Consider the following 19,979-nt stretch of genomic DNA (forward strand, 5'->3'; position numbering starts at 1 on the left):
CGACTGTATGATCATCAGGTAGTTGAGAGAGACATTACGACCTTGAGTTGACCAAGATTTGTATGGCTGGTGTCGTCGATTTGACCTAGATTTGTATGGCTGGTTTCGTCGATTTGACCCAGATTTGTATGGCTGATTTCGTCGATTTGACCTAGATTTGTATGGCTGGTGTCGTCGATTTGACCTAGATTTGTATGACTGGTGTCGTCGATTTGACCTAGATTTGTATGGCTGGTGTCGTCGATTTGTCCTGGATTTGTATGGCTGGTGTCGTCGATTTGACCCAGATTTGCATGACTAGTGTCGTAGAGTTGACCAAGATTTGTATGGCTGGTGTCGTCGATTTCACCTAGATTTGTATGGCTGGTGTCGTCAATTTGACCTAGATTTGTATTGCTGGTGTCGTCGATTTGACCTAGATTTGTATTGCTGGTGTCGTCGATTTGACCTAGATTTGTATTGCTGGTGTCGTCGATTTGACCTAGATTTGTATGGCTGGTGTCGTCGATTTGACCTAGATTTGTATGGCTGGTGTCGTCGATTTGACCTAGATTTGTATGGCTGGTGTAACCGATTTGACCTAGATTTGTATGGCTGGTGTCGTCGATTCGACCCAGATTTGTAGGGCTGGTGTCGTCGATTTGACCTAGATTTGTATGGCTGGTGTCGTCGAGTTGACCCAGATTTGTATGGCTGGTGTCGTCGATTTGACCTAGATTTGTAGGGCTGGTGTCGTCGAGTTGACTCAGAATTGTATGGCTGGTGTCGTCGATTTGACCTAGATTTGTATGGCTCGTGTCGTCGAGTTGACCCAGATTTGTATGGCTGGTGTCGTCGATTTGACTCATATTTGTATGGCTGATGTCACCGATTTGACCTAGATTTGTATGGCTGGTGTCGTCGAGTTGACCCAGATTTGTATGGCTGATGTCGTCGATTTGACTCATATTTGTATGGCTGATGTCACCGATTTGACCTAGATTGGTATGGCTGGTTTCGTCGAGTTGACCAAGATTTGTATGGCTGGTGTCGTCGATTTGACCTAGATTTGTATGGCTGGTTTCGTCGATTTGACCCAGATTTGTATGGCTGATTTCGTCGATTTGACCTAGATTTGTATGGCTGGTGTCGTCGATTTGACCTAGATTTGTATGACTGGTGTCGTCGATTTGACCTAGATTTGTATGGCTGGTGTCGTCGATTTGTCCTGGATTTGTATGGCTGGTGTCGTCGATTTGACCCAGATTTGCATGACTAGTGTCGTAGAGTTGACCAAGATTTGTATGGCTGGTGTCGTCGATTTCACCTAGATTTGTATGGTTGGTGTCGTCAATTTGACCTAGATTTGTATTGCTGGTGTCGTCGATTTCACCTAGATTTGTATTGCTGGTGTCGTCGATTTGACCTAGATTTGTATTGCTGGTGTCGTCGATTTGACCTAGATTTGTATGGCTGGTGTCGTCGATTTGACCTAGATTTGTATGGCTGGTGTCGTCGATTTGACCTAGATTTGTATGGCTGGTGTAACCGATTTGACCTAGATTTGTATGGCTGGTGTCGTCGATTTGACCCAGATTTGTAGGGCTGGTGTCGTCGATTTGACCTAGATTTGTATGGCTGGTGTCGTCGAGTTGACCCAGATTTGTATGGCTGGTGTCGTCGATTTGACCTAGATTTGTAGGGCTGGTGTCGTCGAGTTGACTCAGAATTGTATGGCTGGTGTCGTCGATTTGACCTAGATTTGTATGGCTCGTGTCGTCGAGTTGACCCAGATTTGTATGGCTGGTGTCGTCGATTTGACTCATATTTGTATGGCTGATGTCACCGATTTGACCTAGATTTGTATGGCTGGTGTCGTCGAGTTGACCCAGATTTGTATGGCTGATGTCGTCGATTTGACTCATATTTGTATGGCTGATGTCACCGATTTGACCTAGATTGGTATGGCTGGTTTCGTCGAGTTGACCCAGATTTGTATGGCTGATGTCACCGATTTGACCTAGATTGGTATGGCTGGTGTCGTTGATTTGACCTAGATTTGAATGGCTGGTGTCGTCGACGAAGCAGACAACTCTTGGTCTTAATTTAGTTTTAAGAATAAATTAAATTAATTATATTTGAAAAGATCTGCATTTAACGCGCTACAGCCATGACTGAGTCTAGTATGTTTTATTTCAAATTTCCTGTTGCCTACAGACAGTACCGATCATATTGTTATGGTAGAGCTATCTTGTGAACTTCACATTATCAGTGTACTGGGGATGAAATATCAAGCTGAGAGGGTTCTGAGAAATCTTATAGAGATCAGAATTTCGGTACATTATCATCGGAATGTGATTCAGTAAACTTTTACAATTAGGTGGAAGAAGAAAACGCTTTCTTTCAGTACATGTATGATACCATAGTAGATCTAGATTTTTTTTTCAGAATGCATCTCTTCATGGTTGCGGAAGAAAAATTATGAGGACTTATAAGTGGTATGTTCTCTTTCTCCTGATCATCACACTCATGTACTGAAATAATGCATGTGATGCACATGTATATGAACGTGATTTAAACTGTATAGCCTGTTATATGCATTCTCAGTGAAAGAGGGAAGGTGCATTCATTGTATATCACATCAACTCATAACTTGCAAACTACACGTATTACTCGTGCGATTTTTATATGTTGTAAAATTATCATTTAAAATTAATAATTCGTTGATATCAATCATTAATTTATTATAACTGAATATAATTGAAGTATGTTTATGCCAATAAATCACCATCCCCTTCCCTCTCCCCCTCTGATATCAAAATACATAAAAATTATCGCAATTATTCTAATATTAAAAATAAAATATAGATGTCCGTCGCTGCTTAGAGTTGTCGTTCCTTGCATTCCACAATAACTCTGGTTTAGGTACATGTACATATATAGATAGAAACTAGCATACCATGAATAGGTGATTTGAATATAACTTAATCATCAATTGTCTTTATTGTCTCGTCAATTAAAGAGCAGTTATGACATATGCCTATCATGTATCTTGAAGGCAGATTCTTTAAAGATGGGTTTGGGAAATTCCTTGCACACGAAATAGTCCACGTCCTGTATTTTGATTGGATAAAATGGGGGAATCCCTCAAGTAAAAATATATTCATTCGCGTCAGAAATTCAACGTATACCTATATATTCACATGCAAAGTTAATACATAACGTTAAAGAATAAATTCCTATGATACTTGTTACGTATGTTTATTCCGTGTTACTTAAGGATATCGTTTAAGAACTATTTTTTACATGTGTAGTAATCATTTAAAGGTGTTGCAGGGCACTTCCGGAAACAAAAGTCAAAGTTAGCTGAGTTGTCAAGAAAACGAAATATTGTAACTTAGGAGAAAGTAATGGGCTATTATGAAAAAATTGATAATTTTGTTCACTTTAATAGTTTTGTTCTCATACAAAATCCAGGGTTTACATAGATTTTGGAACGATAATACTGTAAACGGAAAGAAATATGGTGAGTTTTCAGACGAGGAGAGATTGGAGATGTTGGAAGCAACAAAACGTATGTTTCAGTTCGGATACGACAATTATATAAAGTATGCATTCCCGGACGACGAACTTAATCCAATTTACTGCAAGGGCCGGGGACATGACCACGCCGATCCGTATGTATAGTTAGTTCCTCTTCAATCAATCGTTTCATGTTTGATTTATGAACAGGGAGAACAGGAATGTTTGTCTGTTTGTATCAATCAAACAGTGCTCCTTCAATATCTAAAGTTATCGGTAATTATCACAAATATGTATTGAATAAAATATTGTAAAATTGTATTAACTGTACGCCATGTATAATTGTTATTACATATATGTGTGACATCTTGTTACACATGTTAGTGAGACAGAGTGATAATTCCTGGCTCTACCTCGTGGGTCAATTTGAAGCATGCTCCATCAGCTGAGTGATAGAGACCTATATTAACACTATATACAAGCCACACTGACCCATCTCTTTTACATATATATGGAATGTTTATGTGTAACGGAAGTGGACTTGGCTGAACATATGTGTTACGGGAGAGGAGAAAATGTAGCGGCCAGACCAGGGTTCGAACCCGGGACCTCCAATAATCGACCCAGTCCAGTCCCGCTATAATTGGCTCCCAACTAAATACCCTCAGAGGTGTTAGGTCTCATGTGCGTCTTCTAGGTCAAAGACTTTGTTGAAGGAGCTCAAGAGATCGAGGAATGTAGTGAAACTGGACTTGGCCCAGTGAAGTAGCTCAAATGGTTATAATGTCTGTATAAAGATAGGAGGTCCTGGGTTCAAGTCCTGATCGGTCATTACATTTTTGATACACAGTCTGTACATCAAAGCATTATTGTACATGTACAGTATTAAAGTATTATCGGACATTAAATCTATCAGGGCCTGAAACAAACACAGCTTTGATATGTTGACTGGATTCAAATCCCTGTCTCAGGTTGTAGCATTTTTCTCTTCTTTGTTTTGTTGTACATTTCGACCCCCAACTAAATACCAGCTTTTCTCTCCTGACTCCTATTTCAAGGGTAGCATTAACATTTTGCACTTGTAATAGCCTAATAAGGATAGAAGAAAGAACCCAAAGCAAAGTTACAGAAACGTTACTCATTAATTTCAAAAATAAAATAAATTGAAAACATGATATTACAGTAGAACTGTACATATGGTTCAAAGTTTTAACACCTACTTTTGTTATGTTCATGTTACTTGAAATGAGTTTTGTTCATTATCAGTATAATATGACCAAGTTGGTGTCATGTTCATTATCAGTATACGTATAATATGACCAAGTTGGTGTCATGTCACCATGTCCAGGTGAGGTATTTCAGTGTAACATTACAATAAATCATCCAAATCAGTGGCCTTAATTATTCTTTGTGGACATCGTCTTTATGAGTAATTTACCTTATTGTATTAATTGGACATATTGTAAACCAAACCAATATAATTCTCTTATTAATATATATCAGATGAGACTTGGGAAAATAGTTTACAACTCTCTCAACATTATATACACACACATTTTAAGGGAAAAATATAAGGTAAAGTTTATAATTTATTTATAATTTGCAGGTCAAATATCAACATAAATGATGCTCTGGGTGACTATATCCTGACACTGGTGGATTCACTGGACACACTGGCAGTATGTATTTCATAATAATTATTATGTACCTTAATATAGCTTTGTGTAGCATCACACCTTCATATATATATACTGGCTTTATGTACATGCAGCTATAACATTACCCTTTTTACATGTACACTGCAGGCTGTATTTAAATTAAGATTAATTTTGTACCCTGATCATCACTACATATATATCATAAGCTGTGGTATGATGGATGTGCTATAATCGAAGCCTTTAAAGTGTTAATTTTTATTGTTTTCTATTTGACAGGTAATGGGTAACAGCTCAGAGTTTAAGCGTGCTGTTAAGCTGGTAGTGGAGAATTTATCCTTTGAGAAAGCCAATACAATCCAAGTCTTCGAGGCAACGATAAGGTCAGTGTCTTGTTATTACTCACACCAGAAGTGTCAATTTTAACATGGACAAAAAAACTGAATGTGTATGAATTTTAATCTCGGAAATATAATCCTGGATATTATGTAAAATAATTGAACTATTAAATGTCTAATTTTATAAACAAGTAAAAGAACTTTGAATGTTAAATGAACTTTCTTCCATGCCCAGCTGGTTGACATGTTTTCATGGGATGCATAGTATGTGTGTTATTGAGTTTATATAGTCGTACATGTATCTAGATAATTTATATATTATAACTAGTTATAAAACATCATTTTCATTAAATGTAAATGTGTTTTATTTTAGAAATGAAAACAGTCATATAAGAATATATATATAGTGCCATGCGTAGTATATTCACTGTACTAACTAATGTTTAAATGATCAAGATTCATCTGGGTATTCACAATAATCTTGAAAGAAAGTGCATGGCCACAATTTTCATGTTATAAACTAGGCGATTGTCATAAATCTCTCAATTTAATGTATGATATGATTTCTTGGTTCAGAACTTCTTGTTGACCTAGGATGCTCAGTTCAGCCCTTGATAATCATCTCTTCTTGTTCATATCTGTATTGTATACAAGATTCTCAGTTTGGAGCTTGATATACTGTGACTTCTTGTTCATGTTGTATACAGGATTCTCAGATCAGAGCCCTATATCGTAAATGTATTTTTGAATACAGGGTTCTTGGATCACTATTGTCTGCCCATCTCATCATTACGGATCCAGACCAACCATTCGGAGATATGGTCCCTCCTCAATATGACAACGAGCTTCTTTCATTGGCTAGCGACCTTGCCACAAGACTTCTTCCAGCATTTGAAAACACAGCTACAGGAATTCCATTTCCCAGGGTGAGTCAGCATTTTAGATAAATCATACTATATTCTATGTCTTTTTGTTGACCTACCTGGCAGTGTGTATATGTAATTATTGTGCAACCCTGGTAAATACTAGCCACAATATACAGCTCGGCTAGATAGATCTTCTCTTTAGCCTGATTGGTTGAGTGTAAGACTAGTAAGCCAGAGGTCCTGGGTTTGATCCCTAGCTGAGGCAAATATTTAAATTTAGTTTATCATGTGCTCTGTTACAATAGTATAGTCATATATATACAGTCTGGTGGGAAATCGGTTGCAAATGCAAAACCAATTATTGGTTATAATAATAACTAATTTACTTAGGTCTTCTGATGTAGTTACATATTATGTAATTCATTATATAATCCAATGACTCTGTATTCCGATTACCTATAAAATGATTAAGTTTTCAGTTGATGTCTTATTATCTTTTTTGTAAATTTAAGTAAAAAATGGCCAACTTATTTCGGATTAACTGATGAATTAAATATATCAACAACTGACACCTTGTTTATGCAGTCTAATTAGGATATATATGAAATTTGATTGATATAAAATACACTCAGGAAAATATCAATATCTACGGTCCCAATGATATTTTACTATCGATTATCAGATCAGTTAATGTTTAACAATTAGTTAATAGATTATCTCTATCATTAACCCATCACTATTACTAAAAGTAATTATATTGTACATTTTTATTTCACGTTCATCTTTAATTGTGTTATTTCAAAGACTTTTAATTGCATATACAGTATTTAAGAGTAGTTTATAGCATCCTGCAAAATCAGGAAGATATACAGTGTATTTCTGCAATAGTTTTTTGACGAGTATGTCAAATTACTGAAATATTGATACCATATATAAAAATAACAGTGACTTGGCACAAACCACAACATCACAATCCGTATACCAGGGTATGTGTATTTCCCAGGATCAGGATTTTGTGCTAAGTTACTGGTAACAGATCTAGATGATAGACACAAACTTATAAATTAGAGTCTCTGCTCTAGGTATCTCTCACTTTAGCTTCCAAGAATGGGTCTCCCAAAAAAGTCAACAGCTTTGTGATAATCTTTGTTATTATAAATCATCAATTATAGAAAAGGATGGTGTATTCATAGTAACAATAATATGCAGCAAAAGCTATCTTCATCATGTATGCACTCGCTAGCTGAAGTTCAGTTGAAATTTGGAGACTTTGACCCATACAATGTATACAAATTGATTTTAAATTTTGCCAAATTAGATTAACTATTAATAAAAATTGTGTTTATCAATATAGCTGATATATATATTATTGTGCTGATTAAACTTGAAAAGTGAATGATTTACTGGCGAAAACACAATATAGAATCATGGATATATTTCCATGTGAATTTAGGGTTGAAAACAAAAAGAATTCTATTTTTTAGAAAAATAGACTCTTTATTGCATGATATATATGTACATGTATAGTGGTATTAGACATAATCAATCTGATAATACAGATCATTATAAACACTATGTTATGAAAATCTGATGGTGGCTGGTTAGGGGTCACGTTCAGATGACCTTTCAACCAACCAATCATAATTCAACTGACAAAATTTTGCCAGAATCTGCTTCCCCTTGCCATCCTCATGGTTGTTCCTTATTGAATAGATGATATCCAAGTGTCTTGAATGTTAACTTAACTTAGATGGCTGTGCCAATCGCTAGCCACTTCACATCCAAAGCGATGTATTTAGTGGACAGAGTATGCGTAGTTTGTGGATTTTCCATTGTTGTAATGGACAATACCCAGGAATGAAATGAAGAAGCGAAATTGAGATGTACATGTATATATATTAAGAGGATGAGAGGCTAATTAACATTTCCAACACTGTTGGATCGCCTGTTCAATTTACACACAGAATCAAACAGGCATGCAAGAGACGCTTTTTGATTTGCTAATTATTATATAGTATACCATACATGGTAAGCTTTGAGGTCAACTGAACAATCCCTTACCAGCAACCATCAGATCTTCATAATATAGTGTATAAAGATGATCTGTATTTAATCAGATTGAGACACAATTTGTACATGAGTGAGTGGATGTATGAAGTAATGGTACGTCAATGGTAATAGACATATTAAGTATCAATATATATTACTCAAACACAAAAATATGTAAGTATCGATATCTTTGTTCTTCAGTACAGAATTTCAGTTGAACAAATATACAGTGAAATGAAAGTTTTTCTCTCATATGGATGCACTTCCCTGTATATCTCTTCATCTTTGTCATGTAATTTAATACAAAAGGGAAAACAAAAAAGTGTCAAGTCAAAACCTTATACGAATTAACTTTTAACAAGTGCACCCAACCTCTTTCCTAGAAAAAATGTAAAATACCTATCTGGGTCCATACTACATCAATAATAGGTCTGCCTCATGTTTTTTTTTTTTTTTACTTCAGACAATGTAACTGGATATGCTGACTGTTACAGGTTAACTTGAAGCATGGTGTGCCAGAAAACAGCGTGAACACAACTTGTACTGCTGGGGCTGGTACTCTGGTACTGGAGTTTGGTGTGTTGTCACGGTTACTTGGAGATCCGACTTACGAGTCATTTGCTCGTCGAGCAGTGAAGAGACTTTGGTCCTTTCGTTCTAACATAACAGGGATGCTAGGTAAGAATTTACTGTAACCAAGGTTATGGTAGTATACATAAAATACCTTATAAAAGGTTTTGATTTTAAAAAAATGAACACATGCTTAGTTCTAAATTAATGAAGAAAAAAACAGCGTGATTGGTGACTTAAATGATATGGGTGGTTTGATATTACAGGTGATGTGATCAATGTACAGACGGGGGAGTGGGTAGGTGAGATGAGTGGTCTAGGGGCTGGACTGGATTCCTTCTTTGAGTATTTATTAAAGGTAAGTTATTCTGTTACTGAAATATAGAAAATATTTTTTTTTTTTATAAATGTTAAGTATAAATTGGTACATGACATATGTTACAAAAAATAAGTAATGATACATCCCATAATATTTTTTTCTAGATATTAACATCTGCCTGATGAACATCGGTACATATCTTTTCTCTTTGTCCTCACCACAGATTGTGTAATTATGATATAATGTACAAACCCACCAATATAGAATTATGCTTTGTTTAATCAAATTAGTAAGGAATGTAATTTAGCTTAATTTGTTTTATTATAATCTATAGGAAATGTAATTTTAGGTTTGTTTTATTAATTAGTAAAGAATGTAATTTAGCTTTGTTTTATTAATTAGTAAAGAATGTAATTTAGCTTAATTTGTTATATTATAATCAGTGAGAAATGTAATTTTAGGTTTGTTTTATTAATTAGTAAGGAATGTAATTTAGCTTTGTTTTATTAGTTAGTAAAGAATGTAATTTAGCTTAATTTGTTATATTATAATCAGTGAGAAATGTAATTAGCTTTGTTTTGTTAATTAGTAAGGAATGTGATTTTAGCTTTGTTTTATTAATTAGTAAGGAATGTAATTAACATAATTTTCATTTTCCTTCTACAAGTACTTCTTTATACATTTGTATATATATGTACAGTGCATATTAATGTAGAGTGTTTAATTAACAGATCACAAAATGTGTTAGTATTTCCTGTCATAAAGTTAATATTAAACTTTTTTGTCTTTACTATAATAAGGTTTTCCCATTTTTTCACTTGATGATATGACATATTGCCAGAAAAAAATGAATATTTTCATGAGAAGCTTAGAATGGTTCGATTTCTACTGTTACTGAAATATACATGTTATCATTACTGTTGAGTCATACATTATGTCTGGTTGATTTACTGCATGTTCGATAGACAGTCATATATTTTTTTCTTATTTTTTCACTTGGCTTAATTAGTAGTGCCAAGATTTAAAAGTTGCTCAAAACATATACAGGTTCAGTTTTCACCAAGTAAACAAATTAAACTCTTTACCAATTCCAAGTTACTTTAAAATACTTTTGTCTTGGGCCAGATTTATAATGTGTATACTTAATATATTTGTTGTAAAATAGTGATAATTACAGCTATCTTCTGTTTTTCAGGCATTTATATTATTTGGTGAAGATGAGGACTTGAAAATGTTTAATGAATCGTACGAAACCATAAAATTCCACATGAGAAGAGGGTAAGTGTGTATGTTGAGGGTATTTCTAGCTAGTTGTATTTTGCTTACCCAGGAATTCCTCTTCCCTACACTACAAGCTTTATTATCCCCTTTCGACTGTTTCAGTATGTACATGTATATGTTATACTATGTAATGCCCATCTTTGTAAGTACTCTGGACTAGAGGCTACATTCCTGGAGAGACTTTCAAACCCCACCCACTTTATTATTAGGACCACAATGTCTTGGATGATTTAAGTTTTAGGATTAGGGGCCAAGGATGATTTAAGTTTTAGGATTAGGGACCAAGGTCTTGGTTACTATTATAATACTATATATTTAGAAACTCTAGTGGCTTCATTTTATCTGGATTTTTTATTAAACTGATCACGTTTGTAGGACTAGAATATTTTAAGTTGGAGTTCAAGGTTTAAAGTGGCAAGGTCATGCTTACCATTGCTATTTTTAGAACAACCTTGTCTGTGTCTGCAACTTCATTCCTGCAGGTTTTTATAAAACCTTACTCCCTTATATTTATTTAGTTATAAAGGACCATAATGTCTCAGATGAATTTGTACTACAGGGTTCTAGGGTCAAGGTCAAGGTCATACTTACTATTTTTAGAAAATCTTTGTCAGCATGCTAGTGGCTTTCTGATTCATCCGTTTAACGTTGAGGGATTTTTTATCAAACACTTTCATAAAGGACCATGATATCATGGAAGGGATCAGTTAAAGTGGAATCGCAAAAATATTTGTTTTGTCTTGTTCCTTTGGATGTAGATCTACTTCTTCAGGACTATGTAAGGCAAAAACAAGAACCCTACTTAAGAGTATTGTTTTATTTCTTTAGGAGACAGAGTTGCAACAATGGCAATGGCTATCCTCCTATCTATGTGAACGTCAACATGAAAACAGGTGTTACCTCCAACAATTGGATTGACTCCCTTCAGGCAGCCTGGGCAGGTGTACAGGTAGGTAATATCAGGTTCACTACAGACACTCTGAATGATAGAGTCACTACAGACACTCTGAATCACTTATTATAGTGTCACTACAGACACTCTGAATCACTTATTAAAATGTCACTATAGCTAGAGACACTCTGAATCACTTATTATAGTGTCACTACAGACACTCTGAAATCACTTATTAAAATGTCACTAAAGCTAGAGACACTCTGAATCAAAAACAAATATTTCGTTAACTCTTTAATATTATTCAGACATACATTTTTAATCTTTCCTTTATTTTCTACAGGTACTGAAGGGAGATATAGAGGAGGCCATCTGTTCTCATGCACTTTTCTACACCATTTGGCAAAAGTATGGGTTTTTACCAGAGAGATTTAACTGGCACCTTAAGGCTCCTGATGTGCTGTTTTACCCACTGAGGCCAGAGCTAGTGGAGTCCACCTACCTGTTGTACCAGGCCACCAAGAACCCATTCTATCTCCATGTCGGCAGGGACATCTTCACTAGTATAGACGAGCATGCTAAGGCCAAGTGAGTATTATAACCTGTTTCTCAGTTTATGGTCTGCTGATCATGACCTCATAGACCAGAATGACCAACCAGTGTATATCCTTTTTTTATGAACTTTTCTTTACATTTGCATTACATCTTACCACTAGCAGGTGTGTGAAGTAAAACTTTTAGCTTTGTTTACAGATGTGTGAGGTAAAACTTTTAGCTTTGTTTACAGGTGTGTGAGGTAAAACTTTTACCTTTGTTTACAGGTGTGTGAAGTAAAACTTTTAGCTTTGTTTACAGATGTGTGAGGTAAAACTTTTAGCTTTGTTTACAGGTGTGTGAGGTAAAACTTTTACCTTTGTTTACAGGTGTGTGAGGTAAAACTTTTACCTTTGTTTACAGGTGTGTGAGGTAAAACTTTTACCTTTGTTTACAGGTGTGTGAGGTAAAACTTTTACCTTTGTTTACGGGTGTGTGAGGTAAAACTTTAACTTTGTTTACAGGTGTGTGAGGTAAAACTTTTACCTTTGTTTACAGGTGTGTGAGGTAAAACTTTTACCTTTGTTTACAGGTGTGTGAGGTAAAACTTTTACCTTTGTTTACAGATGTGTGAGGTAAAACTTTTATCTTTGTTTACAGGTGTGTGAGGTAAAACTTTTAGCTTTGTTTACAGGTGTGTGAGGTAAAACTTTTAGCTTTGTTTACAGGTGTGTGAGGTAAAACTTTTACCTTTGTTTACAGGTGTGTGAGGTAAAACTTTTACCTTTGTTTACAGGTGTGTGAGGTAAAACTTTTATCTTTGTTTACAGGTGTGTGAGGTAAAACTTTTAGCTTTGTTTACAGGTGTGTGAGGTAAAACTTTTACCTTTGTTTACAGGTGTGTGAGGTAAAACTTTTACCTTTGTTTACAGGTGTGTGAGGTAAAACTTTTACCTTTGTTTACAGGTGTGTGAGGTAAAACTTTTACCTTTGTTTACAGGTGTGTGAGGTAAAACTTTTACCTTTGTTTACAGGTGTGTGAGGTAAAACTTTTACCTTTGTTTACAGATGTGTGAGGTAAAACTTTTACCTTTGTTTACAGGTGTGTGAGGTAAAACTTTTACCTTTGTTTACAGGTGTGTGAGGTAAAACTTCTACCTTTGTTTACAGGTGTGTGAGGTAAAACTTTTACCTTTGTTTAGATAATGTTTACAAATATGTGATGTAAAACTTTAACCTTTGTTTACAGGTGTGGCTATGGTACAGTGCATGATGTCAATACTAAATCCTTAGAGGACCGTATGGAAAGCTTCTTCCTCAGCGAGACTTGTAAATATCTATATCTGGTAAGTACACTTCCTCAGGGAGACTTGTAAATATCTATATCTAGGTAAGTACACTTCCTCAGCGAGACTTGTAAATATCTATATCTGGTACGTACACTTCCTTAGCGAGACTTGAAAATATCTATATCTGGTAAGTACACTTCCTCAGGGAGACTTGTAAATATCTATATCTGGTAAGTACACTTCCTCAGCGAGACTTGTAAATATCTATATCTGGTACGTACACTTCCTTAGCGAGACTTGAAAATATCTATATCTGGTCAGTACACTTCCTCAGCGAGACTTTTATCCTCAGCGAGACTTGTAAATATCTATATCTGGTAAGTACACTTCCTCAGGGAGACTTTTATCCTCAGCGAGACTTGTAAATATCTTTATCTGGTAAGTACACTTTCTCAGGGAGACTTGTAAATATCTATATCTGGTAAGTACACTTCCTCATCGAGACTTGCAAATATCTATATCTGGTATGTACACTTCCTCGTCGAGACTTGTAAATATCTATATCTGGTAAGTACACTTCCTCAGCGAGACTTGTAATTATCTATATCTGGTAAGTACACTTCCTCAGCGAGACTTGTAAATATCTATATCTGGTAAGTACACTTCCTCAGCGAGACTTGTAATTATCTATATCTGGTAAGTACACTTCCTCAGCGAGACTTGTAAATATCTATATCTGGTAAGTACACTTCCTCAGCGAGACTTGTAATTATCTATATCTGGTAAATACAATGCCTCAATACTGGATGATGATGTGGTACATATACAATGAAACTCTCCTCTGTATCTGATAATTTTCATGAACACCTGCTCAGGTCACCTTGAATAAATTAATATCCTACACAACTATCAGGTATAGCCTAATACTGAAACAGAACAATATGTTCTTGATAGAGTGACAAGTTTTACTTACATATCTTTTAATTGAATATCTTACACTGTATTAGGTAGAAGCATCTCCTGATAACAATGGAGCCCTGCTCAGAAAACATATTAGATATATAACGTATCAATATCTGGCGAGGAAAAAAAACAAAACTTAAGTGAATACTGAGTAATCAAATAGCTTTGTCAGTGAATTATTTGAATATCTTGATGTAACTTCCTACATAAGCAAAACACAAAGTTCTACATATCATTCTGTTATGTTTGTGTGAATGATATTGTTTATCATTATTCAGTTGTTTGACAAAGACAATCACGTTAACAAGGAACAGTCACGGTATCTGTTCAGCACAGAGGGACATTTATTTCCAGTGGACAGAATGTTTCGTCTTAAGCCATGGCAGACCAAGGAATTTAATACATATGCCAAAAAGAAAAAGCGGAAAATGGCCTCTGTAGTCAATGTAAGACACAATTCAACTTATTCCAACGTAAGTATATGACGCTGTTTATAATTGTCCAAAAAATGAAGAGAAAAAACTTAAATTAGAATAAAGCTCTAAGTAGAAGTAAGTTTATTCAATGCATCTGCTAGGGAGGTAGGGGTCTCTGGCATACTCATGTCTGAGTGATGATTTGCTGTATCTGGCATACTCATGTCTGAGTGATGATTTGCTGTATCTGGCATACTCATGTCTGAGTGATGATTTGCTGAATCAATTAAAGAGAAACTCTCTAGCGGTCGTAGTGTTTATATACAATAATACTCAATCTGGTATGTTGTATTAGAAATGATTATTAATGTATCTTGAACCTCTGGGATAGTTAAATTTCAATAAATCTAAATTGATACAGTTCTCAGGTTCCTTTTTTTACACTGTAAATATATACTATCAATGTTATGAAATTAAATGGTTTCAATAATTTAAAAGGGAAAACTTTCAGATTTTTATCAGTTATCACAGAGATTAATATTTGATTCACTTTTAATGAAAAATGAATTTAATTTATTTTTGTGATCACTTCATTTGAACACATACAGTGCTATAGGTGAAACATAGGTTAGGCTCTTTATTGTATGTATTAAGTTATCTAAGGATGTGTATTGGGAATGGTGTATATATTAGGTTATCGGAGGATATGTTTTGGGAATGGTGTATATATTAGGTTATCTGAGGATGTGTATTGGGAATGGTGTATATATTAGGTTATCTGAGGATATGTATTGGGAATGGTGTATATATTAGGTTATCTGAGGTTGTGTATTGGGAATGGTGTATATATTAGGTTATCTAAGGATGTGTATTGGGAATGGTGTATATATTAGGTTATCTGAGGATATGTATTGGGAATGGTGTATATATTAGGTTATCTAAGGATGTGTATTGGGAATGGTGTATATATTAGGTTATCTGAGGATATGTATTGGGAATGGTGTATATATTAGGTTATCTGAGGATATGTGTTGGGAATGGTGTATATATAGAGGTTACACAACGAGTGGTTGTTGGATATGGAATTTATTTCACACGAGTAAGTTATTTTTTAAAAGTTACAAAAGACACGAGCTTTAGCGAGTGTTTTTTGCAACTTTTAAAAATAACTTATGAGTGTGAAATATATTCCATATCTAACAATTTCGAGTCGTGTGACCTGTTTCTACCACAATAATATCGGCTTGGATCAAAGGGAAACGTGGCCAAGTATAATTTCGCGTATGCAAATAAAGTGTACCGGTGACGTCCGGGACCCGGTGATGTGACGTCATTAGATTATTGATGACGTCAATAACAATTGCAGCTTGGGTCAAAGTTTACCGTGTTAGCCAATCAAAATGCGTACAGAGTTTATACCACGTGTGGTATAAACAGATTGTTAATCAACAGCTGTAATGATTAACTGATGGTCTGAGAGTTGAATAACACAGGGTATTGTGGTAGAAATTAGGTTATCTAAGGATGTGTATTGGGAATGGTGTATATATTAGGTTATCTGAGGATATGTATTGGGAATGGTGTATATATTAGGTTATCTGAGGATATGTTTTGGGAATGGTGTATATATTAGGTTATCTAAGGATGTGTATTGGGAATGGTGTATATATTAGGTTATCGGAGGATATGTATTGGGAATGGTGTATATATTAGGTTATCTAAGGATATGTATTGGGAATGGTGTATATATTAGGTTATCTGAGGATATGTTTTGGGAATGGTGTATATATTAGGTTATCTAAGGATGTGTATTGGGAATGGTGTATATATTAGGTTATCGGAGGATATGTATTGGGAATGGTGTATATATTAGGTTATCTAAGGACGTGTAATGGGAATGGTGTATATATTAGGTTATCTAAGGATGTGTATTGGGAATGATTTATATATTAGGTTATCTAAGGATATGTTTTGGGAATGGTGTATATATTAGGTTATCTAAGGATATGTTTTGGGAATGGTGTATATATTAGGTTATCTAAGGATGTGTTTTGTGAATGTTGTATATGAGGTTATGTAAGAATGTAATATGAGCATTGTGTATGTATTAGGTTATCTATAAGGATGTACTCATTGTATATTGAGAATTGTGTATATATTAGGTTATCTAAGGATGTATTGTGAGAATTGTATGAATATTTTCTCTGCAGTGTGATAACATTCCAGCAGAACGTCGTTACTTCATGCCCATACTCAGCCCCTACTTTGAGCAGATCCAGGAAAGTGTTGGGCTGTGGTGATCTCTATTGTATTGTATGGTGATTGGTAAGGCCTTGTAGTCATGGTGATGTTTGTACATCCTTGCAATTGTGACAATTGTACAACTTTGTTGTCATGGGATGTTTGTACATCCTTGTTATTGTGACAATTGTACAATTTAGTTGTCATGGTGATGTTTGTACATCCTTGTAATTGTGACAATTGTACAACTTTAGTTGTCATGGTGATGTGTGTACATCCTTGTAATTGTGACAATTGTACAACTTTGTTGTCATGGTGATGTGTGTACATCCTTGCAATTGTGACAATTGTACAACTTTAGTTGTCATGGTGATGTTTGTACATCCTTGTAACTGTGACAATTGTACAACTTCATTGTCATGGTGATGTTTGTACATCCTTGTAACTGTGACAATTGTACAATTTAGTTGTCATGGGATGTTTTTATTTTTTGTACATCCTTGTAATTGTGGCAATTTTACAGCCTTGCTGTCATGGTGATGATTGTGATATATCTATTGTTTAGTCAATGATGACCTACTAATTTAAAAACTGCCATCATTATGATAGTGATTGTAAACATCTGGTTTTTTAGGTGATGGTTGTATAGTACTGTTCAATGTTTTGTACTTTGTCCACTGTCATGAGATGGTGGGCTATTTGAATTGCCTTACGTCCATAGTACGTCATATGATGTTCATTGGTACATTCATCATCCGTCTGTTAATAATTCTGATAATTGCTATTTCATGAGACTTTTTGGAAGGATATTTCTCAAATCATATGTATTGGTTCCCTTTGGTCTCTATTTTTGATCATTTAATTTTGAGTCTGAAAAAGTCTTTTTGTTTGTTTATCATTTCTCAGAAATTACTTGATGGATCTTTCTCTAAAATAATATGCAGGTATCCCCTGGTTCCCAATGGTGCATGCTCAATTTTGAGACTAATCTCTAAGACAAACAATTGCCAGCTTGCATGTAGGAATGTTTGATATTAAGAGATGAAATTTGGTGTTTTTCTCAGAAAGTTCTTAGAAGTCATATGTAGGTTCCCCTTTTTACCAAATGGTTAAGATACATGTAGATAGAGAAAAGAAGGGAAAAGAAGATAAAAGATTAGTATCTTACATAGAACCAATAAAGATCATTCAATGGTGGGCGCCAAGATCCCACTGAATTACGTTTTTGTAATATAATATCAAGAGCAATACTAAGATCTCAATATGATTTTCAAACTGCAAACCTGCAATTTAACTGAATTTGTTCTTGTTTTTAATTGTTCTGTTATTTAGGTTTATGTTTTCAATTAATTTGTTTTTATGCAAGACACATCATTTGCCAATAACAAATCTGAATGTATTTCTCAAGCACATGAAGGACAATGTTTTACTCAACAGTCTTATATTGCAATCCAGTAGAGGTGCGCATCTCAAGCTATGCAAATTGTCTTATGTGACTAAGTGTATATATATGTAAGACTGAGAATGAGTAGATGTTAGAGTTTACAATCTATTTGGATTGAAAGATGGTGAAAATCAAAAATTCATCGTAAGCTGGCCGAGACTCCTCTTGTCGGGTCTGTAGACAGCTAGGTGAAGTTTTTATAAAACAGTGTTGTGTCAATACAAATGATGATACAGCTTAGGTTTTTGACATGTGTGCTCCTTGTGATAAAACCTATAATAGTACTACAGTAACTGTTAACAGTTGCTGACCTTGACTATGACCTTTGATTACTTTAAAAAAACTTTAACCTTGGCCACTGTACAACACAGGGCTTCCATATTTGAAATGTGTGTTCCTTGTGACAAGACCTTTCCATTGGTACTACATTTGTGGATGAGTTGACCTTTGACTGACTTTTAAAAACTTTAACCTTGGCCTCTGTATGTTAACTGTATGAGATGAGCTTTCATACTTGATATGTTATCCTGTTGACAAGACTTTACCATAGGTACTTCATTTGTAGACCTGCTGACCTTGACTTTGACCTTTGACCTACTACAAAATTATTAAATCCAAATTTCAACCCAGTTGGCGAGCCATGTTGTCTTCTGACAACTTTTGTTTTAGGTAACATCGTCAGCTGGATTTGATATCTAAATACTGTAATGTGATTCTTCCGCCGCCAAATCAAAAGTGTTCTAACACACACATTTATCAACCAATGTTTGCATATTTTTTTGGGTAACTATTTTTATTAGTAATTAAGTAAATCTTGTCTGTTATATTGTAGTCCTATGAGGACATGTAGTTTTTCAAGGAAAAGTTTGTTGATTGCATTTGATAAAACAAGATTTGACACCTGTTTGGAAATAATCAAAAGGTGTTTCGAATTTACAGTTATTAACAGTAAATCCTGCCAAGTGCTGTATATTTTGTTATATTACAATGGGTATTGGCTGACATTTGACGACTACACTAAATTGTCACCCCTATCAAAATAAGGACATGTGTATGTCACCAAAATACCAGAAATGAATTCCATTAGCAGTTGTAATAAATCCATTCCTATTGACCCACAAAAAATGTTTTATGATCAATTATATGTTATTATTTGACAGTTGGTGACAAATGGATTCTGAGTTACCCCCCTTGAATAATGGTCTACACACTACATGTATTTGTATACCTTTCCTTATTTGATTTTACAGCATTTTCTTCATAGTCAAAAAATACCATGCCAATGAATTATCCTAAATGATTATGTATGTTGTATTTGACATATGCACTTGATAAACATATTTTTGTAAACCTCATACTAAGTGCTCTTTATATATGTTAACACAACACATCTGTTACCAACCGAGAATTTTTAAAAACCATTTTTGTTATGTTGTCAAAACAAGTTACATTGGATTCCTGCTGTGTTTGTTTTCTTTTTCTGTAATACAGTTGAACATATATATATATATATATATATAGTAGAAATAATGAAATCAACACAGCATTTTCGCTAACGCTATAGTCTGTTCTACAGTAATAATAACTATAGTCTGCTCTACCATAATAATAACTTTAATCT

The 19,979-nt window shown here is 34.6% G+C and overlaps 1 protein-coding gene across 1 annotated transcript; it reads left to right on the top strand.

Annotated features, from left to right (window-relative positions):
* Nucleotides 1–3,298: 3,298 nt before the first annotated feature.
* LOC117331712 (ER degradation-enhancing alpha-mannosidase-like protein 1) lies at nucleotides 3,299–19,813 on the top strand. The gene is made up of 12 exons (XM_033890558.1): nucleotides 3,299–3,656; nucleotides 5,108–5,180; nucleotides 5,436–5,539; nucleotides 6,249–6,420; nucleotides 8,904–9,087; nucleotides 9,246–9,337; nucleotides 10,494–10,576; nucleotides 11,408–11,528; nucleotides 11,815–12,059; nucleotides 13,255–13,351; nucleotides 14,536–14,730; nucleotides 16,884–19,813. The coding sequence occupies exons 1-12, from the start codon at nucleotides 3,400–3,402 to the stop codon at nucleotides 16,971–16,973; spliced, it is 1,713 nt and encodes a 570-aa protein (XP_033746449.1). The 5' UTR covers nucleotides 3,299–3,399; the 3' UTR covers nucleotides 16,974–19,813.
* The last annotated feature ends 166 nt before the right edge of the window (nucleotides 19,814–19,979 follow it).

This window comes from Pecten maximus, chromosome 7 (assembly GCF_902652985.1).
Source record: "Pecten maximus chromosome 7, xPecMax1.1, whole genome shotgun sequence".
NCBI classification, from domain to species: Eukaryota; Metazoa; Mollusca; class Bivalvia; order Pectinida; family Pectinidae; genus Pecten; species Pecten maximus.